This window comes from Dipodomys ordii, unplaced genomic scaffold (genome assembly GCF_000151885.1).
Source record: "Dipodomys ordii isolate 6190 unplaced genomic scaffold, Dord_2.0 Scaffold35, whole genome shotgun sequence".
NCBI lineage: Eukaryota > Metazoa > Chordata > Mammalia > Rodentia > Heteromyidae > Dipodomys > Dipodomys ordii.
Genome location: NW_012267251.1, coordinates 2,765,278 through 2,788,853, shown reverse-complemented (window position 1 = coordinate 2,788,853; position 23,576 = coordinate 2,765,278). Strand labels below are relative to the sequence as shown.

The following is a 23,576-nucleotide window of genomic DNA, read 5'->3' as shown; positions in this document are numbered from 1 at the left end:
CAAGGTGCTCTCTTTTTATAGACAGAGAAACTCAGTTCACAGGGACTAATGGCTTTGACCCAATTCAGCGACCAAGCACAAATCTTGACCTTTTGAATCCACATTTCTTTTCTGTTTTATGTAATACTGGATTTTGTTGTGGTTTGGTAAGAAACATAGCTTCTCAATATTTTTAATCAAAATGTAATTTCTAAATTCTATGTGACAATGGATTCATCGGGAATAAATATCCAGCCAGCACTGAGTGGCTTCTGTAGCTCTGGACTTCCCCTCTTGATGGCTGTCATAGCAGCAGCAATCGGACTAGTGGTGGAAATGGATGGTCTGACCTCCAACTCCCCACCTCAGCCTCTAGAGGCCACGTGCCTTCTCTGTTTCAAAAACAGCATTGACATCATGAAAGGCATATGAAGATGCTAGAGATTTTGTTTACTTTTTAAAACTTAAGTAAACTAAGCATGGGAAGAGATAATGATAGTGTATTTTTACAACTTTGCTTACTTGCTCTATTGAGGATATGAAAAGCAGTTAGAAAATGTTACTGCTTTTCACTTAACAAAATAGTAAAGTGTAGCTATAGTAACAAAGTATCTAATCATTCATTCATTCACTTCTTGAAATATTTACTTAAACCTAGCCACTGCTATAGGCCAAGGGTCAGAAAACTTTTTGTATAGGTCAAAGTCTACAGCTTTTAAGGCCACATTGTTCTCTGTGATGTTCTTTGTTTTGGTTTTTGTTCTTTTTTGGAACAAAAATGTAGTAACTATTCTTAGCTTAAAAAGTTTAGAAAATAAAGCAGACAATTTGGCACTTGTGCCATAGTTTGCTCCAATATAGGCAACCAAGGAATCATTCTAGTATTAATTTTTATTGTTATATTGCATGCACACTGTTTTATGTACCTAGCTGCTATTGTCATCTCCATTTCCAGATAGAGAAGACTCAGAAAAGGAAATTTACCAAGTGAAAGTCACAGGGCAAATTCATAATTAATTCACTGTAACAGGCTGCCACTGACTCACACCTGTAATCCTAGCTGCTCAGGAGGCTGAGATCTAAGGATCATGGTTTGAGGCCAGACTGAGCAGGCAAGTCCCTCATAGTCTTATCTCCAATTAACCACAAAAAAAAAACCCGGAATTGGAACTGTGACTCAAGTGGTCGAGCACTAGCATTAAGCAAAAAAAGCTCAGCGGTAGCATCCAGGCCCTGAGCTCAATCCCCAGTACTAGCACAAAATTAAAAAAAAAAAAAAAGCTCAGGGACAGTATGTAGGCCCTGAGGTCAAAGCCTAGGACTGACACTAAAAAATACATTTAAAAAATTCATTTAGCAGATATTTATTGGTTACTTCTATGTATTATGTTCTTCTGCCGGGTGCTGGGAACAAATTAGCAAAGTAGATATGGCTCCTACTTTGGTGAGCACACATGATGATGGCTGTTGACAAAATAATTTCACTAATGTCTCATTAACCATGATAATGATCCATTTTTATAAAGAGGAATAGGTGCTGGTGGCTCACACCTGTAATCCTAGCTCCTTGGGAAACTAAGAACAGGAAAACTGAAGTTCAAGGCCAGTCCAGGGAGAAAAATGTGTGAGATTCTTAGTTGGAAGGAACTGGGCATGGAGGTTTGTTCCTGACATCCTAGCTACTTCAGAAAGCCTAAAACAGGTGGACAATAGTCCAGGCATGTACCTGGGTAAGAAGGGAGACCTTACACCAAAATATCAGAGCAAAGAAACACCGGAGGATTTGCTTAGTGATAGAGTGATATGATACAAGGTCCCGAGTACTGCCAAAAAATTAAAAATTAAGAGAAAGAGAGAGACAGAGATGGAGACAGACTTTGTGATCCAAGCACATTTAATAAGCAGACTTATTCTTATAGGGAAAGTCTCAATGAGAACATGATTGATTGTAAGTGATAGATAATTAGCTTTCTAGAACAGGACATGACAACCAGCTGGGACTGTAGTTACTTATTTTCTGTTGCTGCCTTTGTTCCATAAATGTCAGGGTCTAGGCATTGCATCAGTGACAATGGCCTCTTGACCACACAACTGCTTGTATTTATCCCTGTCCCCCAAAGTTATTCAATTCCTGGTATAGAGAAAGGGAAACTGAAGACTGAAGGTACTGGCATAGGAAAGGTGCAACTGTTTTGTTCTTTTCTCTTCCTTCCTTCCTTTCTTCCTTCCCTCCTTCCTTCCTTTCATTCTTTCTTTCTTTCTTTTTTGTTGGTTGTGGGGCTTGAACTCAAGGCCTGGGTACTTTTTGCTCAAGCCTAACACTCTACCACTTTGATCCCCAGCACCACTTCTAGTTTTCTAGAAGTTAACTGGAGATAAGAGTCTCATGGACTTTGCTGTCTGAGCTGGTTTTGAACTGTAATCCTCAGATCTCAGCCTCCTAAGTAGCTAGGATTACAGGCGTGAGCCACGTACAACCAACCTTTGAGCTTCTTTTTGCTCAAAGCTAGAGCTCTACCATTTAAACCACAGCACCATTTCTAGCTTTTTCTCAGAAGTGTTTTTGAGTCTCATGGACTTTCCTGCCCAGCCTGGTTTCAAACTCCAATCCTCAGAACTCAACCTCTTGAGTAGCTAGGATTACAGATGTGAGCCATCAGCACCCAGAAAAAGATGCAACTTTTTTTGGGGGGGGGGCCCAATTGTGGGGCCTGAACTCTGGGCCTGGGCACTGTCCCTCAGCTCTTCAGCTCAAGGCTAGGGCTCTACCACTTGAGCCACAGCGCTACTTCCGGCTTTTTTCTTTCTGCTTATGTGGTGCTGAGGAATTGAACCCAGGGCCTCATGCATGCCAGGCAAGTGCTCTACCACTGAGCCACCTTCCCAGCTCCCAAAAGATGCAACTTTTGAGGAAGAGAAAGAACCATGTGTTTAAAAAAAACAAGAGAGAGAACATGGCTCATGAAGAGGTTGGAGAGGCAGGTAGGGCCTAGCCTACAGACCCTACCCTGCCATTTTCATGCAGACTTTTAATTCTGATGCTAATGGAAAAAATAAATAAAAACTGGAATGATGTGATCAGATTTGGAATTTAAAATAGCCTGAGTAGATAATGGAATGGAGCAGAATCATAGTGTTTCAAAGAACCAGTGGGGAGCTACTGAATAGTGAAGTGAGGAGGAGGAGAAGGGGGATGATGATGATGATGGTGGTGGTGGTGGTAGTGGAGGTGGTGGTGGTGGTGATGATGATGATGGGTTGGGCTATAGCCCAAGTGAAGATACACAGAAGTGAACAGATTGGCAAATCATTTAGGAGGTAGACTCAACAAGACCACTAATGCCCTTGGTGTCGTGTAAAGAAAGGATGAGTCCCAGGTTTCTGGCAAGTGCAGTGGTTGCAGAGTGATGCTGTGTACCGAGCACTAGAGAGCTCGCCAAAGAAGCAGATTTGCCATTGACATCACCTAGGTTTGGGATCAGACCAAGTGTTCCGATCTGTCCAGATTGAATATAATGCTCAGGGGGTATTGTTGCATGAGCAGGTGGGCAGAAGGGGCTGGAATCAGGATGTGGGGCTGAGCTGGGCTGGAGACAGTTTCCTTCCACCTGTGGAGGATGTTCACACCTTTGGGGGAAAATGTGGTCACTAGAAAAAAACAGAGTCAAAAGGAAGGAGGGCTAACTGACCAGCAGGAGCCTGTACTTTTAAAGGTAAAATACAGGTTGGAGAAAAGGATAGACACTAGTAAGCCAGAGAAGCAGGAACTGGGAAGTATACGTTGGCATGGAGGAAGGGATCACTTCTGTGCAACTGACAACTGGTGACACGGGTTTCAGCTGCAGAGTGGGTACAGAAGCCAGATTTGAGAGGGTTGAGGTAGTGTGAGACTGCAAGGGGGGCAGGAAGCCCAGAAAGCCGCCTGGGTGTGGACGGTGCAGACCCATATACTCTCCTTAGAAAGCCGCCTGGGTGTGGACAGTGCAGACCCATATACTCTCCTTAGAAAGATCCCCACAGTTCAGCGCTCCAGCCAGTGTTAGAACCTCTGGTGTCTACAGACAGTCTAGGAAATCCATATTAAAGATACGGCTTCTTAAATTATCTTTCTACTATATAGAGAATTTTGATTCACAAAATTTCTCCTGAAAAGCAGAAGGTTTAAGAGCACTTAAGTGTGTATGGAGTGAAGCAGGCCCTGACTTGGAGGTCTTTCATTGCTGTGTCCTCTTACCTAGCTGTGTACTATCTCCAACCCTCAATAGTTCTGACCGTGTTGTCACTTGTACAGTTCTGCATTGTTCCTATTTATGTATTTATTTTTGCAGTACTGGGGTTTGAATTCAAGGCCTTGTGTTTGCTAGGGAAGTGCTCTACCACTTGAGCCACATTCCTGGACCTGACACATTCTTTTCTGATATACATTGTTTTGTTTGAATGATATACATAAAAACCTTTGTCCAAAAACATGACGCTTCTGGTTGAAATGAAACAAGCTAGTAATGAATACAAACTTGGTTAATTTTTTGGTAAAATAGTCATAGGATGACTATTACCAAAACCTTACATTCTTATTCCCTATTCCAATGGAAATTTTATCCTTCAAAGGACTGTGAATGAGAAAAAGGTTGTTTGGCTCAGTTTTAGAGGTTTTGTTCAGTGATTGGTTGGCCCCATATCTTTGGACCTGTGTTGATACATGGTGTGAAAGTGTATAACAGAGGGGCCGTCCAGCTTTTCACCACTGTACCTGAACTTCTGAGAAAAACAAGAAAGAGTTAATTTTAAAGAAGACTTAATTTGACTCAGGGTTTCATTCATTAGTGGACTGGCCCATGGGGAGATGCCAGAAGGATGTAGCAGAGAAAAGCTGCTTAATTTCTTTCTTTCTTTCTTTCTTTCTTTCTTTCTTTCTTTCTTTCTTTCTTTCTTTCTTTCTTTCTTTCTTTCTGTCTGTCTGTCTGCCTGTCTGTCTTTCTTTCTTTCTTTCTTTCTTTTTAGGTGATACTGTTTTTCTTAGTTTCTATCTCCAGGAAATAGAGAAGGGAAGGATGAACGGAGCAACATTTACCCTTCAGAGGTTTTGCCCTGGTGATCTACTTCCTCCAACGAGGCCTCCCTTCCTGATAGGTCCTTTCAGCTATGAATTCATCAATGGATTGGGGCATTGAAGAGGTCAGCAGCCCCCTCATGAGCCAATCACAGTGGGGAAACAGAAAGCAAGAAGGAAGGACAGAGAGAAAGCAAGCAAGAGTGAGAGAGAGAGAACGAAGGAAAGAGAAAGGAAGGAAGGAAGGAAGATAGGATGGAAGGAAAGAAAAAGGAAGAAAGGAGGTAGAGAGGGAAGAAAGGGAGTGATGGAGGGAAGGAGGGAGGGAAGGAAGGAATGAGGGAGGGAAGGAAGGAAGAAAGGAAGGAAGGAAGGAAGGAAGGAAGGAAGGAAGGAAGGAAGGAAGGAAGGGAGGAAGGACAAGAGGTAGAAGAGGAAGAGGCTGAGAAGGAAAGGAAGGAAGGAAGGAAGGAAGGAAGGAAGGAAGGAAGGAAGGAAGGAAGGAAGGAAGGGAGGAAGGAAGGAAGGATGAACAAGAGGTAGAAGAGAAAGAGGCTGAGGATTCACAGTGCTTTGCAGTGTGACTTGCCTCCTATGACCTGACAACTTTGTACGGGCCCCACCGCCTTCCTATAAAGTAAGCCTGGGTCCCTGTCCTTAAGGAGGGACTTCACAGGATGCTTTATTTAGATTTGAACAGCTTGTCAAAACTTTGCCAGTTCACAGTGGAGGTGGCCTTGCCCCTGCTCTGTCTCCTGAGAGTCACTCTTGGCTTCCAGAAACTCCAGAGGTAAGGAGAAGAGCGTCTAAGGCCCCACCCCATTGGCAGTTGAATGTCCTAGATATCTTCCTCATTTCATGTTGGCGGTGACTTCCAGAAAGCATAGAACTTTCTGGTGTCAGATTTAGGATAGTAGTGTTGTCCATGAGAGAATTCCTTGCAGTTAGGAGAGTCATCAATCACAACGTAGACCACAGCTCCTGGGTAGCGATGGCCAGGAGTCACCCCAATGCTTATGGACAGTTTTAAAGCCTACAAAGTGAACATTTGCAAAATGATATTTGTTTTTTTATGAATCAAAACAACTTGCTGAGAATGCTAGAATACTATTCTACTGGCTGCCTCTTTGTCTTTCCAGGCTCCTGTGATTTGTGGGAAATATGTTTAATTACTACATTATCAGTGTTGTACTGAGAATGTTTAGGTTTTAAAATGCAGCTGTTTTTGCTTTTAATTACAAATTTAGCTTCATCATAATAATTTGGTTTGTTTTGGTATATTTTGTTAACCTCCTACAGTGCAGTATTACATTCTTGGTTTAGCAGTATAATGGGTTTCCAATAATGACATTTCAAGTTTGGTATGGATTACGATTCAGAGATGAATCATCTGTATCTCTTGCTAAAGCAGATGGATATATAATCTTTGCCTCCTATTCCTCCATATCACACATTTTCAAAGTGAGGAATTCCTTTTGTGATATGCGGCTTGCAAATTGTTTTTATATCTGACAGCACACTGATAGAAGGAAATTGACAAAATGACTGTTACTTTATATTTATATGCTATCATGATATAATATTACATCCTTCATATTAGAAACATTAGCATTAGATATAATAGTACATTTCTTCATTATCACTAGCATTTATTTTGCTGACCATGGACTAGTGTGGATTAGGTTAAATGCCTCAACTATGGGATCTCACAGCAATCTGAAAATATGTACAAGAACCAGGACAGCTTAGAAAAGTTTACTTATCTCCCCCAAGTTGTACAAAAATTACACTGTTTAGGTTAACAGCAATCTCTTCCAAGTCCAGCATTCAGTGTGTTACAGATAAACCCCTAAGACCACTGGGAACCATGTTTTATTAGACTTTATTAGGAAGACCTAAAATTGTGCCATTGCCCTCCCAATAACACAGGACATTTCTACCCTACTTATTAGCTAATAAGCTATTTTAAACAGCCCATGTGCTGGAACAAGGAAGAGGCAACAATAACCTATCCCCTGGGAGAAGATTGCGTGAAGAACAAAGTTCCCTAAGAGCAGGAGTACTAGCTTGATCTGACATACAGCCGTGGCCACAGTGTGTACCTTCAGTGTCCTCCAGGGACCTATGTCGTGAACGCTGGTCCCTGGGGTGGTAGAGTCTTTCTGAGGTGAGGCCCAGGGGAAGTCACTGGGGCATGTCCTTGAAGAGGAAGGTGAGACTCTGGCTTCCTCCTCTTCCTCTCTGTTGTTTCTTGGCCATCTTCAGTGTTGAGGCCTCTGCTTTGAAGCCCTGAAGTAGAAGGTAGAGAGACAGTATGTATTGTAGTTAAGAGCATGCAACCTAGAACCAAAACTTTCTAGATTTTCTAGCCATGTGGCCAGGAGCAAAGTCTTTAGCCTTAAATTTTATCTTCATCACTTTCTTTTTCTGTAAAATGTTACCTGGTAAAGTTATGAAAATTCCCTAAAAATCCATACACTGTCTTTGGAACAGCACATGATACGGAGTTTGTGCTCAACAAATGCTTCACTCTGACTCGTCTGAAGCCCTTCTTTCATGTGTGTGCAGCGGGAGCTCCCAGCTCTCCACGCTAGAAGGCCTTGTCTTTACTCTGTGGGTCAATATTGGCCCTCACGCGTTTTATCTGTGAAGCAAAATATTTTGTTCACATAATGTTATTTCTGAGGAAAAATGCCTTCTGCATTTTGACATAGCTTTTGATTTTGAACATTTTGGACCTTGACATGGACTTGGACTATGCCTATGATATTATGTGAATGTACGAAGGTATGTGTGTGTGTGTGTGTGTGTGTATGCATGCATGCACATGCACGCACATGCATATAGTCAGTGTGTTCTACGTATATGTGTAAAACAAACACAAAATTTCAACATGGATACATTTATATGTTTTTTAAAAATCACATTTTTATGGTAGTTGAGCATTAGAAACACACTTTTTTTTCCCCTTCAAAGACTTTATTTTTCAGAGCAGTTTTAGTTTTATGGCAAAATTAAGAGGAAGGCAAGAGTTTTTCCATACACTTCTTCCACGAAAGAAACACAGTTGCTGCAGTTCATCAGCCTGCCTTGGCCTCCACGTACCTTAGGGTTCACCCTGAGTTTTCTGTTCAGTGGGCCTGCCTGCATTATGACAGACATCCACAACTCTGGAATCACTCCAAGCCTCTTCACTGCCCTGTAAATTCATCCCCCATCTGCCCCAACTTCTGGCTGCCGCTGATGTGTTTTTTCCATGCTCCCCACCCCCCTTTTCCAGAATGCCCTCTTCTTAGTGTCAGGCAGCACATAGAACCTTTCTAACTGGTTTCTTGCACTTAATAATAGGCATTTTGGTTTCCCTCCCATGCTTTTGCAGCTCAGTTCCTTTTAGTGCTGAACCAAACTCCGTAGTTTCTAGGTACCATACTTTATCCATTTCTCTACGAAAGAACATCTTGGTTGCTTCCATGTTTTGGTAATCATGAGTAACTCTATATAGCTGTATGTGAGTTTGGGTGTGTCTAAATACTGTAATGTAATACTGTATTACATGTAGTGAGTGTGTGTTTAATTTTGTAACCTCCAAGCTGACTTGTGGCTGCACCATTTGCTTTCAATCAGCAATGATGAATGGCGTTCCTGTTGCTCCACGTCTTCTCTACCATGTTAGTGTTTCTAACTTCTAGTTTCCGGGCTGTTGTCATAGTTCTAGTAGTATACTGGTTTCTCATTGTTGTTGTAATTGGCATTTGCCTGATGATTGTGAAGTGCAACATGTTTTCATATGATTTTTGGGGATCTGTGTCTTCTGCAGGTATGTGTGTGTTAAGATATTTGTCCTTTATTTTTTGGTGCCAGTATTGGGGCATGAACTTAGGGTCTTGCACTCTTTTTTGGGGGGGGATCTTGCACTCTTGCATGGCTTTTACTCAAGGCTGGTTTTACCACTTGAGCTACAGTTCTACTTCTGCCATATTTTGGGTTAGTTGGAGAAGAGTTTCTCAGATCTTCCTGCCCTGGCAGGCTTCAAATTACAATCCTCAGATCTCAGCTTTCTGAATAGCTAGGAGCACCACCAGGATGTGAGCCACTAGCACCCAGCAGATTGTATGTTTTCTTATTGTCAACTTTTAAGAATCCTTTGTGTATTTTGGGTTAAAGTCCTTTATTAGATGTGTCCTGGTCTAGAAGTGTAGCTCAGTAGTAGAGATTATCCATTTGCAAGGCCCTCAGTTCATTCTCTAGCATTAGCGGGAAAAATCAAATAAGTAAACAAAGCTTTATAAATATTAGATATGTCCTTTGCAAATATTTCTCCCTAGTCTGTGGTTTGTCTTCTAATTCTTTTGACATTGTCTATTGCAGAACAGAAGTGTTTTTGATTGTCATGAAATCCAGTTTATCAATCATTTTTTCAATGGATTTTTGAAATCTTTGATGTTGTTTCTCAAAAGTCATTGCCATATTCACGGTCCTCTGGGCCATCTGTTATCTGTAGATGTCATCTAAATTTTGGCAAACATCTTAACCAGTTTTAGTGGTTATATAATATTTGTTATTTTTGTTGTTTTAGATGTTATCTTTTAGATGTTATGTTTGGTGTTTTACATTTAAGTCTGTGATCCATTTTTAGTTAATGTGTGTGAAAGCAGTAAACTTCAGGTGGACATTTCTCTTCTCTTCTTTCTCTTCTCTTCTCTTCTCTTTCTCCTCTCTTCTCATCTCTTCCTCCCTTCTCCCCTCCCCACCCTTCTCACTCCTGCATATGGATATTCAGTTGTTCTAGCACTATTTGTTGAAAAGATTATCCTTGCCCCATTGGATTACCAGTGCTTTTTTTTCAAGGCAGGTGACTGAATTTATCTGGGAAAAATTACTTTTGTTTTGTGAGCATGTAACCAGTTGTACAAAGCATGGTATTTCCACGGCTTTGATCATATTCCTACCTCAGATTATTATATCTTATAATAATCCTTCTCTCCACTGCCTTATAGCTTACCTTTTACTTCTTGTCCTTTGCCCGTCACATTCCACATATGAAAGAAACATGTAATGCTTGACTTTGTGAAAGAGTCTTATTTCACTTAACATGATGCTCCACAGTTCTATCCATTTTACTGAAAACCGCACAGTTGCATTCTTTTTCTTGCTGTATATGGTCCACACTTTCTTTATCCAGTCATCTGTAGATGGACACCTTGATTTATTCCAAAAATTGGCCACTCAAGCAGCCCTAACTTCATTAGATCTTTTCCTTAGAAACAAATGCAGTTAATGAAGTTTAATTTCAATTTCTGAGAGGGAAAATATTATAACATTTAAAAATTAAGAAGAAAAAACTGTTAAGAACATAAGGTACTAGGAAATAACTAATGCCTGTTTGGAGGCAAAATTTTTGACAAACCATCTGTAACCAACCAATTTTAATGGTTTAAAAATATTTGTTATTTTTGTTGTTCATGTAATTAAGGTTGGATAATCAACAATGTTCGGCTAGTAATAAGGGAAGACATGGATATAGCTCAGTGGGAGAGTGCTTACACAGCATTCACAGTGCCCTAAGGTCAATTCCAAGTACCAAAAAGGCCATGCTATATCCCACATCTGGAATGACAGCTAGTCTGAAGATGGAGATCAGGAGGATTGTGGTTCAGAACCAGCCAGGGCTAAAAGTTAATGAGACCCCCCCCCCCACCTCTCAACCAATAAAGCTGTGTGCATGTGCTGTGCACCTGTCACCTCAGCTACTTGGAAAGTTTAAGTAGGATTTGCTCTCTGGGCTGACCTGGCATAAATGCTAGACTCTATTTGAAAAATAGGTAGGTTCCTTCCTTCCTTCCTTCCTCCCTCCTTCCCTCCCTCCCTCCCTCCCTCTCTCCCTCCCTCTCTTCCTCCTTCCCTCCCTCCCTCCCTTCCCCAATTTAACTCAGGGTTAGGAAAGTGCACTAGCACTTGATAGTCATACTTCTAGCCCCTTTTTGCTCTAGTCATTTTTGAGATATGGTCTTGCATTTTTGCTCAGACCAGCTGGGACTGTGATCCTTTTACATATGCTCCCCGGTATAGGGGGATGACAGGCCATGCGCTCACACTAGCTTTTGTTGTGGGTGTTCAGATGAGGTCCTTCCCTGGGATGGCCTTGAACTGTGATGCTCCCAATCTCCGTCGTCTGCCTAGCTGGAATTGTGGTCATGCGCTGATATACCCAGCTGGTGATCTTGATTTCTGATGTTGATGTTTTCAGCTTTAGTTTTTAATTCTAGAATGTCTGCCTCTCTTCTAGGCTTATTATGGGAAATAGGGGTGGGGCGGCATCTTCTGTTGCTTCCTTGGGATCAGTTGCAGTGGTATGTGAAAATGATTTATTTTTAGAAATGTGAGCCATTTGACATCATGCTGATAGTTTAAAATTGGTCATGAAAGAAGTATTTAAATCACAGGGTTTCTCATTCACTCTGAATAGGACTCTTTTTTTTTTTCTCACCAAAGAGCTGGTATTTAACTATTTGCCACCATACCTCTCAGTGAATGGGGTCAGGGTGAGAGGAAGGCACAGCCCCTAGGAAGGTGGTGTTTTGTATCTCACCTTCTGGGAAGGTCTCTGGCCCATTTCTAGAAGCTAAGGCTTTTGTTTCATGTGAAGAGTTTGTGTCTAGTAAGTGGCCTGCCTCCAAGGCTGCCACTCTCCGGTCCTTACCCTGCCCAGGTTTTCTGGGCATGTGCAGTGGCAGAAGCCACAGGAAGGTGCTTACCAGGGAGGACAGACCCCTCCACTCCTTGTGTCTAGCACCCTGGAAGTGGGCTACGGGCCCACCCTGACTCCATGGCAGTCATGGCTGCTGTCCTCCTGTCTGCTCTTCTGGCGGCCATGTCCGCCTCCACTGCTGCCTCCCCCTGCCCAGTGGGAGGTGAACGGGCGTCATCACTTTGTCTTCAAGGGGACGAGCCATCTTTGGGGATTTATTGGTTATCATGCAACTTCAGTTCTCTGTCTTAAGAAAAACTATAATTTAGGAAATTATCAGGTCTTTTCTCATTCTTAACGTGGGAATGACAGATGTGTACATCTCTGTGTGTGTGAGTGTGTGCACGCGTGTGCATTGCGTGCATACACACCTGTATACTTCTATGATCTGAGAAGAAGTGGAATCATTGGAAGTTCAACATGAAAGTCATTCTCCTTTTTGTTTACTTATTTGTTTTTGAGACAACATCTCTATGTATCCCTGGCTGGCCTTGAACTCTCGATCTTCCTGCCTTAGAAGAGAGGTTTCTCTTGAATTGGATTTAAAAAACTATTTAGATTATGTTCTGAGCACCATGAAAAGGGACCCCTGGAAGGGTCTTAAGTAGAAAAGAGACATTTTGTGCCAGAGCGGCTCCTGGAGCCCCCTGCCACATGCCAGCTACAGAGTGACTTCTTCACCAGCCATGTTACCCATAATGCACTGTGCCTTAGTGCTCTTGTCTATATGTTTCCATACAATTAGTATAAGGTGAACTAAACAACCAGGTAGGTGATTTCAGTGAAAAGTTTGCCCATTTCTTCATTTCTGTTACCTTTGAACCTGAGCAAAGATTAAGTGCCATTTCTTTCAGTCTGTGTTTCTGGGGTGCAGAGTGGGAGAAAGGTAGATGGGGCGCCGGAGAGGGAAGCAAAATGCTGCTCTGATTGTGATCACACATATCCAGGGAGCCAGACCTTACAGTTTCGGGACAGGCTGTGCCTGGAACTGTGCCTCCAAACAGCTCCCTGCAGAGAGAACAGGGGAGGAGGCGGATCTGCCCAGCCCTCTCCATGGCCCCTGCCTTTCAGATCACATCAGCCTTTTGGTGGCCAAGTCAGACACTGACTCCTCAGTTCTAGGATCCAGCATATTACTGGACTCCAAGTGACAGGAGGGGCCACGGCTTGACATGTGCATGGGAGACCTCAGGTGGCAAAGCCAGGGAGACCACCACGGAGTCAGTGAGCACAGCAGCGGCAACAGCTGCTGAGGACCTGAGACAGTTCGGTGCTCAGCAAATATGACACACCTGCCGTGGCCCATCAGTCAGCCCTGCTGCCCCTGAGACGTGGTCCCTTTTGTGCATCTGAATCTTTTTTTTATTTTTAATATAATTTTATTTTATTTGTGAACATACTGTACAGAGGGGTTACAATTACATGGGCAGGATAATGCGTACATTTCTTACCAAGCATTGCAGCCTCCTCCTTTGTTTACCCTTCACATCCCTTCCCAGCCTCCCCCTCCCGTGCATCTGAATCTTCTCCAGTGCTTCCCCCCCTGCAGAGCCACCAGTTACCCTCCACAGTTAAAAGCGCCACTGACCATTTGTCTTTGGTAACTGTTTCTTTTCCCTCATTCTACTCCTGACATCTCTACCTTGACTTCTTCCCACCTCCAAGCAATCCCGGATGCCACATTCTGAGCCTTGGCACAGGCTGCCAACAAAGGCCCATCAGAGACAGCAGTTACTTCTCTCCAGGGATTGCTGTTTATCTCTATTCTTTCATATATTTTACATCCTGTATCCATCTATGTGTGCATTGCAAGAGCTAGCATGTCTTTTATGGAGCTATAGCAAGTTGTAATAAGAAGGAACTCAGATCAGGAGCAAAAGCTTTGAGCTTATGAATTAACCATGTTCCTTGCTATGCTATGATCTTGTACATTTTTAGCCTTAATTTCCTATTGATAAAATTGGGACTGAGCACTATTGAAATGTGCCTTCTAGATGTCCCCAGGTTATAGGCAGACTAAATGAGCTTCTAAAAGACTTTTTAGTTACTTTTGGAGCAGATGGTACTTGGAGTCTACAGACTCGCCCTGCTTTTGACCTTTGGCAGTTCACCTCACAATGTGTCACTGTTTAGTTTGTGAAAAGAGGAAAGAAGAGTTTTCACTAAATTGTGTCATCTTAATTAAATTAGCTTACAGTCAGACTGGCCTAGGAAAATAATGTGTGCTTTTGTTCAAGTGATAATAAGTTCCTGGATTTTGTGTTGCAGTTCCAACTTAATAGTACTAAAGAGTAAGAAAAATGGAACAACAGAACTTCAAAAGTATTACTTTTCTAGGGAAATACAAGTTTTTTCCCTAAGGTCAACTTTTTTTCTTCCTTTTCTTCTTTTCCTCCTCCCCCCACCTCCTCCTCCTCTTCATCTTCCTCCTCCTTCTTTTTTGGTGCTGGTCCTGAGGTTTAAACTCAGGGCCTGGACACTGTCCCTGGACTGCTTTTGCTCAAGGCTAGTATTCTACCACTTGAGCCACAGCTCTATTTCCAGCTTTTTTGGTAGATAGTTGGAGATAAGTATATCACATACTTTCCTGTCAGGCTGGCTTCGAACTGTGGTCCTCAGATCTCAGCCTCCTGAGTGGCTGGGGATACAGGTGTGAGCCGCTGACACTTGGCAAGGTCGACCTTTTTTATATGACTAAGGGAATATAGCACTCCAGACCTGTCAGTGGGCCTGTGGTCCACTAGGACTAGATGTGTGCTAAAGAGGCTTGGTCTTGGCCTTGGATCTCTGTGCACTGCCTGGCAGGCTTCAACGATTCCTCCTGCTCTTTAGCTTTTTGAGATTATACAAAACATTGAAACCCAGACTCACTGCAATACAGTGAATTAACTACTTTCGGGGATGCCATTTCTTTGGTAAGTTTTTTGAACAAAATAACTTCTGGGGGAATTCCACCAGGAGAGTAATGCCTTCAATGCTTTTAACAAGAGTTTTTCTTTGTCTAGTTGAGTGCTTTCATTTAGGGAAAAGCAATTTCTTGCATTGTATTAGGCATGTATAATATGGATTTGCAGGTAATAGAGGTTTAGCAGATTAAGGAGCCTGGTTTTGTGATAATATTATGATATATAGTAATATTTTGAAGTCTTTTGTTTTCTACAAATTAATTGGTTTAGAAGGGGCTATTATCTATGCAACTTTTTTTATATGAACATGGAAAGATAGATCTATTTTTGCCATATAAGTCATTCAAAATACACAGGAGCTTAAAGAGCAGGCATTGTAAGAGCATTTCTATGAATGTCAAAAAGGAACATTAAAGTAATGTTTGAGTCACTCTTTTCCACTAAATGTAAATTTTAATGTTTCTATGCCAGGCAATGTATCATCGTAAGAAAGTAGGTATCCGTTGAGCTGGTCTGCTGCCAGAACCGGCTGCTAGGTGAGATTCCTGCAGCCCTCTGCAGGTTGTGCTGAGGTGGGTAGCAAGGTGTTAGCATGTCTGGCCTGCTGCTCCTGCTGTGTTGTTTCTAGCCAGCTAGTGCTGCTTACCTGCCATTTCTTCACCTCCTTCTTTGTCTAATATTTCCTTCACATTATTTTCCATCCATCTCATGGGTCTGTTTTTTCTCTCTCTAAAATCTCCATTTCATTTCCAGAATGAGGTTTGTGGTCAGATTTATACTCTCATACAGTAGAATGGCATGCAATGGGTGTGATGTTTTATTAGCTTTCATGCCAGGAGGCTTTTATCCAAAATCTGATTCTTACTAACTATGAAACATGGAATTTTAACCAACCATCTAATTGCCAGAAAACGCTGTTCTTTAAAAAATATATAGTATGTCATGTAGACTTTGGAGTACCTTAACACCCAGGTTGTATTATGAGGCCAGCTCTGCACTTAGGAAGAAATCAATCAGAATTTTCAGAGATAATAATTCATAAGTCCTCTCTACATTTTCCCAACTTTGGCATAGAAAGAAATGCCTTACATTCAGCTTCATTATTAAGTGACATGAAGATTCATTCAAGAAAGTTTGATGGGTCACAGAAGAAACCTTACTTTCCAAATCTTAAATTGCATTCAGTGCGTTACATTTATATGTAGGCCTATATTAAGCAGACAGTTTTCTGTGTCAGATGGAGAGGTCCTTTCAAGTGTGAAGTGACCAAAACATTGTATTTTCAATTCCTAAAATATCTGACACTGTTAGCAATAAAAATAAACCTATAGTGGTGAGTAGCTAAAGTATAAATTGGGCTGTGTAGTAAATGGTTTGTCCTGTTATACCCAGATGTGATTTTTACATTTAGATCAACAATATTTCTTGATACTGATTGTATGGGGAAAAATCTGACAAGGCTAGCAATTTGAGGCAGATGTGTCTATACCTCTGGCATCCCTGGCTGTAATTTAACTCTAGAACTGTTGCTACCATCTGGGTAGCAAAGTCTCTCAGGTCTGCCGCAGTCCACGAACTAAGTGTGGAGGAGACGTGTTTGACTTCGTAGATACTAGGTTTTTATAAAGGCGATTGTCAAGCAATAACTTCGTGGCATACGGTGCACTATGGTTGTAGCCAGCTTCCTGGGGTGGCCTTCCCATGGACAATCAAGGGTAGCGTTCAAGTGTGTCACGATGCCACTGGATTTTATGTCAGTTCTCCCTTCAGGCTAACGTCCTGATTTTCATGGTTAATCTAATCTGTAGGGGCAAAAAAAACCATGAAAGAAGGAAGAGGAGCCATAGCCCTTTCTACTAATGTGTGCATCTTACCCTCCCCCATTTTTTTAAAAGAAAAAACAATTAAGAGTTCCAAATATTCTAATATTGAAAGTTGAAGCTGATTTTCTGTACCTGGAGAAATGCTTACAAACCTTTTTGTTCTACTTTAGGATCAATTCCTTAGACCACTTGTCTTCCTTATTTGTGTAAATGTTTGGCACTATACCTCTAGTTAGAGCTATTAGAGTTTTTGCTGATTTGCTTGGCAAATCTCCAGCAAAATAGTCCATTTAGATTCAAATCCTTTCCCAATAATTGAGACAATCAATTTACGTTAAACAAGGCACGATTATAATTTTTTGTACAATTTAAATTCTATAGAAAATAATCAGTGTGCAGTAAAGAGAGACACTTATTTTGCTGCCGAGGGGTATTTTTATAGTCTGCATTAAACAAATCTTTCATATTTTCACAATAGTCCCTCATTATCTGTGGTGTGGAGCAGCTCCATTGTGTTCTGTTTTGAGCAGGATGGAGTGTGTATCCAGGCTTCGTGTTTGACAAGCCGTCCAAATTTCAGTAGCATTTACATCGAGAGGGTGGAGACAGAACAAGGAAGTACTGCCTGATTTGGAGCAGTTCTTACAAGAAGGCAGATAGAGCCCTGCAGGCTCTGTGCCAGCATTAGTGCCACGGGCATCATTCACTCAGTGCTGGCCTGTTGTCACAGACCAGGTAGCCATCGCCGCTAGGGCTTTTGTCCAGTCTCCAGAAGATTGCCCCAGGGGTGTGGGGAAAGGAGGCACAGGACAGGGGTGAAGTCACTGGGTGGTGTGCCTTTGTTGAAAGTTGGCCGGGAAAGCTTCAGACCCTGTGAGAAGCCCCCACGGCAGCCAGCTCCCCGAATCCACCCACTTCTCCCCTGTAAGCTGTTAATGAGATTAGTGCGCTGGTCAGAAAGTCTAAAACACTGGAGAAATAGTATTAGGAAGACAGTAAAAATAATGACAAGATAGAAAACAAACCCTGTCAGAGACTGAGACTATATTTGGCTTCCGCTTGCTGTGTCTGTCTGTTGCCATAAACGGTCTAGAATAGAAACCGGATGTTTAAAATGGCTCTCCCTTCCACATGCTCTCCTCCCCTCCCGCCTTCCTTCCTCTTCAGTATTAGTAGACTATTTTTATTATTTTTTATTTATATTCCTAGTTTTCAATATTTGCCATTTGTGTGGGTAACACATTAATTTTTAATGAAATATTTTCAGACTCTTGGAACTCTTGGAATAACTGAATCATAAAAGAAAACTTGTCATTGATGTAGACTCCAAGGCAGCATATAAACTGAAGATGACACTTGGGTGGCTCTTCCTACTCACAAGTGGAAATTGGTTGTTTTAAAAGATGACATGCACTTGCATGTAAGTGTCTGATCTTAACAAAGTTTAGCTCGCTTTATTTTTGTGGTATGATGTAGGCACCATTTTTATTAATAATTGAAATATTAAAACAATATGCTAGTCTCCAGTCATTACCTTTTTGTCCTAGAAACATGTGTTTTTTGACAGACTTATAAAACAATTCAGGTGTGGCTTGCATTGATGTCCCCCCTCCCTTTTCCCATGCTAGCTAGGTATTAGAGGGGGAACCTGGGTCTTGAGAGTGTTAGGCAAGTGCTCTACCATTGAATACACCCCAGATCCTTTAACTTGATTCTTGGGTTTAACTTATTTTAGTTCTCTTCCAGAAGTAAACATTTCAAAGAAGGCGGCATTTGTTTCTTGGTATAGCTTATCTTCTCCAAATAACAATTTTTTTTGTTTTATATTTATAAGTTGAAATTTGTACTGGAAATTACTCAGACCACTTTATATTGTATGTTAGTTTCAGAGCGATAGCTTTGTTTGTAATCTACTTTGGGACCATAAATTAAAAAGTTTTTTCCAGGGCTGGGAAGGTGGCTCAGTGGTAGAGCGGTTGCCTTGCATGCTCAAGGCCCTGGGTTTGATTCCTCAGCACCACATAAGCAAAAAGAAAAAAGCCGGAAGTGGCTGTGGCTCAAGTGGTAGAGCACTAGCCTTGAGCTGAAGAGCTGAGGGACAGCGCCCAGGCCCAGAGTTCAGGCCCCACGACCGGACCCAAAAAAAAATAAAATAAAAATAAAAAGTTTTTTCCAATAGTTTTTTTTTAGTAATACAACAAAAATGGATATTTAAGATGTAACATCTCTTTTCATTCTGAAATTAATTGTTAATTTTATATTGGCAGCTTAAAAATTAACTTTGATCATTTATATACATATATAACATGTGGCTACTTTTGTATTTTCCTTTTTTAAGGAGAAATTCTAAGCATTTTTTTTCCTCTCAAGTAAATTGACTTAATCTCAGCATTAATAAAGATTTATATATTCCCTTCTAATTTTTTGTTATAATAATAAAGACTGATAGATGTTTTAAGGAGCCCTGTCTATCCTATATGAGACCAGCTGTAGAGGTTGGCATGTTAGAGATCAGCAGAGCCCTGAAAAGCCATCAAGTCCAACTCCACCTCTCGTCATCTGTGTCCACTGTCCATCCCATTCCCAATACAGGCTTTACAAGTGGGGAAACTGAGGCCCAAGGAGTTACACTCTTGTCTTTTCTGATTTCTGGTCTAGTGCTTTCTACTGTAGTTGCTTAATAATTTGTATGTTCCAGGACTAGGGAGGCATCCTAGTGCTGTCCGTCTAAAGGGACATGACAGCCTCAGTTGAAGCTATCTGTCTTCTCTAGTGAAGCTGAGGTCAGACGTTGGATCATTATTTGGAAGCTTAGGAAATCGTAAAAAAATGATGCATATGTCATGCCAAAATGTTTTCTTCAGATCTAGATAACCTGATTTGGAGTGCCCTCTTTTTTTATTCTGGATAAACTGCACACAAGTGGCACCTTTGTTGCCCCAACTTTGGTTTCTCTAAACCAGCTAGACACACCCGGACAGCCGCATCCATGCAGAGTCTCGCCACGTCTTTCACCTGTTTCCTGCTCACCTGATTTGATCAGCTGATTTCATGTGTGGGGAAATTCAGTGTTGCTGAATCTCTCTAGGTCAATTTATTTTATTTTCATAAAATCAGCAACATTTTTTAATAACTGTATTTCTGAGATCCCTAAATATTTAGTTGGATTTATGCAAATGGCATGTTTTTGGGAAGAATGGTGTAACTGGGGGGAGCAGACAGCAGAGAGTAGCAGTCAGGGACCCGGAGTTGCCAATGAATTGGTGCTCGGAATGTGCCACAGGCAGCGTCGCTCAGTGTGTTTGATGGAGAGAAGAGAGAAGTGTTGTTCATTGGGCAATCGAGAGGGTCTGTTCCCTCTGAGCACTGTTCCTGTGCTAACTCTGCTACTGTTACTGTACTAGAAGATGTATTACCACATTTCTGGTGAGAATGAACAGAAAGTAAGTGCGCCCCCCCCCCCTAAAAACAGCTAATGGGACTCTCAAAAGGGATTTCTGTTTTATTATATTAAATCCAAATCTTTTCAAAACATAAATTGAGGGGAGGAGACTCAAGTCCATTCACTTATTAATTCATTACCTACTGCTTTATTCATCATCTTAGGATATTTATTGAGTTCCAACCTATAATAACAGAGACTTATCAAAGACTTAAGGATTGAAAAGATGCAGAAGACAAGCCTGCCTCTGAGTTGCACATGGTCTACATTGCCTTCCGCTTCACTGCCTGGAGAGAGACCTTGTTTCTCCCGTCTCCGTAGCTCCCTTCCTCCCTTCTCTTTCTCTGTCTTTGTCTTTCTTTGATCTTGGAACTCACCCTTGAATGGCTGGCCTGGAACTTGCTGGATTATACAAGCTGTCCCTGAACTCTTAATTTTCCTGCCTCTACCTCTTAAGTATTGAGATTTTGGAGTTGTCATGCCTGGCTTATTTGTTGAGATCGGGTCTTGCTAATTTTTTGCTCAGGCTGACCTGGAGCTGCAGAATGCTCAGTCTCTACTTCCTGAATAGCTGGGAATTACAAATGTTCTTCTTACACCCAGTCCTTTGTATCACCATCATGTAATACAAGGCCTGGCACTGAGAAGACACTCACTATAAATGCCTGTGATCTTTTTATTTTATTTTTTAAATCATCCTTTCTAGTCTCCTAAAATTGTAGGTAAAAATGAGATAAGCAAGGGCTGGGAAGTTGGCTCAGTGCTTGCCTTGCATGCATGAGGCCCTGGGTTCGATTCCTCAGCACAACATGAACAGAAAAAGCCAGAAGTGGTTCTGTGGCTCAAGTGGTAGAGCACTGGCCTTGAGCTGAAGAGCTGAGGAATGACGCCTAGGCCTAGAGTTCAGCCCCCATGATTGACAAAAAAAGAGAGAGAGAGAGAGACAATCAGAATATGCTGTGAGTGTGTAACATTTTAAAACTATTATACAGCCTCTCATCTGTATCCTCCCACTTGCTAACCCTACCCACTCAGTGTGTAATTACTATCATTAAGTAATATAAAATATAAAATTTGATTGCATAATGATATGCACCCAGTGGACACCCAATTCACATTAACAACAACTATTAAAGATGCTTTGATCTTGTTAGCACAGTCCTCTCTCCACTGAGGCTGTGGAACAGCACACTGTGCACATGTGTCTTAGTTTTGAAAGCTGAGAGGTCATATTGAATGGAGCCACTTGCTAAAGTTGTTAGCAGTTACATCATGACTTGGAATTTACAAATGTATGACAGTCATTTGGAATGAGTTATATTTTTCAAGCCTTTCCCCAGTGGCCTGATACATTAAAACATGATTGTTACATTGCAAATTTTTAATCAGCTAAATTTGGCTTTTTTACATAAGGCTAGTGACTTGTGTATCCTAGATGGAGATAGTATAGAATTGAGGCTCGAAAACTGCGTCTTTTACTTCTCTAGGAAAAATGACCCATAGAAGGTAACCTTTGAAAAGGAATTGTCATTTATTCTCCATTTAAGTCGTTTTAATTTTTTAATGATTGCAAATATATTGATTATAATGTACAGATTAGTTAACAGATGTATATATACAAATAGAATTTCAGCGATAAAATCCCAATAGACTGGTCGTTTTTAAATCACTAGATCTGAAGAAGCCAATTGGAACTTTTTCCATATCTAAGCTTTACCTTCCATAAATTGTAAAGAATAAAAAGTAAAATCTGACAGGTTTGACTCCTCATTAGTTAGAACAGGTGTGATTACATTTTATCGCTGAGAGATGGAAGTGTTACCTGTCTGTTCTTTATGAAAAGCTTTATTACTGACATCTATTAGCTGTACAAGGGAAGGGTAGGTATCACTGCGACACACATGTACTTCCTCACTCCTGCTGGCCCTCCCTCCTGCTGGTGCTCCTGTTCAAACCAGGTATCTTCAACTTCCGTGTATCTTCTATTTAAAAGTAATTATTTTTGTGACCCGTGTACGGCGGCGCCAGTTTTCCCACACGATTGTTAACACATTGTGTTGATGTTATGTATACTTGATGTTTCTCGTTTGAATTACGCCACTGTGTCCCTGGGCCTGGGGAGCTGCTGCTGAGCCCGTCTGGATCGTGGCATCCTGGACTCTGTTTGGCTTTTTGCCCAGAATAGGGAAACCCAAGAGGCTGTAAATGGGGCAAAACTCAGGCAGCCCTTCTGGCCCTTTTCCTTACTCCAATCTTGAGATGCTGCATCTCCCTATTTGGATTCAGGGAGCAAATGGCTGTGTGGAGAGGCTTGCTGCTGTGCCGAGTCTGAGTGCCCAGTCCTCCACAAGAACCACTGTGTCACAGTGGTTGAGACCGACTAGTGAGGGGAGGGTTAACAAAAACTTGAGTTCTTACTGAGGCAGCGCACCCTGACTGTACCCTGTTAGTAACTTCCTCTGCTGCTAACTCATGACTTCGCGGCCTTTTGTTCCTTCTGTTCTTGGTGCAGTGAGAATTCTTCGTAGTAAGACATGTGTTACCAATTTCCACAGTCCCACTATGAGCAACTATACTGAACCAATGAGTAATCCTCTATGAATGGACATTGTTTTCATTTCAGAGTTATTAGGGAGTGAGTTAATATAGGTTTGCTCCTATGTTCCTTTGATTGCTTTAGAATTTGAACTCAGCTAGCTTTGTTCATTGTTTTCCTGCCTTTTTAAGTTGCAGTAATCTATTCAAAACCAAAATAAACCCCAAAGTGAAATCCCATTGTGTGACACAAACTCAACAAGCCTTGGTGACTTGGCAGTTACATCAAGCAATCCCTGACTCCCAGGGATCCTTGTTCTGATAGGAGGAAGACAGGTGGTAGGGCCCCTGTGCCCACTGACCCCTAACCTCACTAGAGATGCTCACACCCAGGTTTGCAAGCCCTGAGGAAAGGTCTTAGATGTACAGAAATGGGACTCTGGAGGACATGCCGGAATGCCTGCCAGAAGGAGAGGAAAATTGCCTCTGAAGAGGAGAACCGGTGTGAGGCAGGGAGCACAGAGGATCAGGTGGGTGGGGCTGGAGTGCTGTGGTGAGACCTGGTCCTCCATCCTGCAGGTACTGGGAGCCAGTGGGAGATTTTAACTAAGACATGCTAGCAGACTTCTGTTTTGAATAGTGCACTCTGGCAGAAGCATGCAGATGTGTTTTTGAGAGCTAGGTAGGAAGGAAATATGATGGGCTTGAAACCAGTATGAAGAGGAGGGACCAGAGAAATGTTTAGGACATAAAGTGTCTTATCAGTGAATGGTACATGAAGGCAAGGCAGTCAATGGAAGCAAGTGTTTTGTTGTTGTTGTTGTTGTTTTTTTCTAGTGACATTGTCTGTGTCCCCTGGGAACAAGCCTGCAAATGCCTTCAGAGCCAGTGATCTGAATCTGACATTTGTTGGTCAGGACTTGTTGGTCATTCAGTTTTGCTTTTACTGAAGCAAATCTGCCTTATTATTTTCTTTTTATGGGGGAGGGGATTCCGGTCTGGGGCCTGAACTCTGGGCCTGGGCGCTGTCCCTCAGCTCTTCAGCTCAAGGCTAGCGCTCTACCACTTGAGCCACAGCACCACTTCCGGCTTT

The 23,576-nt window shown here is 41.8% G+C and overlaps 1 protein-coding gene across 1 annotated transcript in view; it reads left to right on the top strand.

Moving 5' to 3' along the window:
• Nucleotides 1-23,576, top strand: part of Sdccag8 (serologically defined colon cancer antigen 8) — a 157,695-nt gene that overhangs the window by 127,870 nt on the left and 6,249 nt on the right. Inside the window, exons 17-18 of the mRNA XM_013017289.1 lie at nt 8,719-8,846; nt 22,877-23,013. Coding sequence (XP_012872743.1) covers nt 8,719-8,846; nt 22,877-23,013 — 265 coding nt within the window. The remainder of the gene's footprint in view (nt 1-8,718; nt 8,847-22,876; nt 23,014-23,576) is intronic.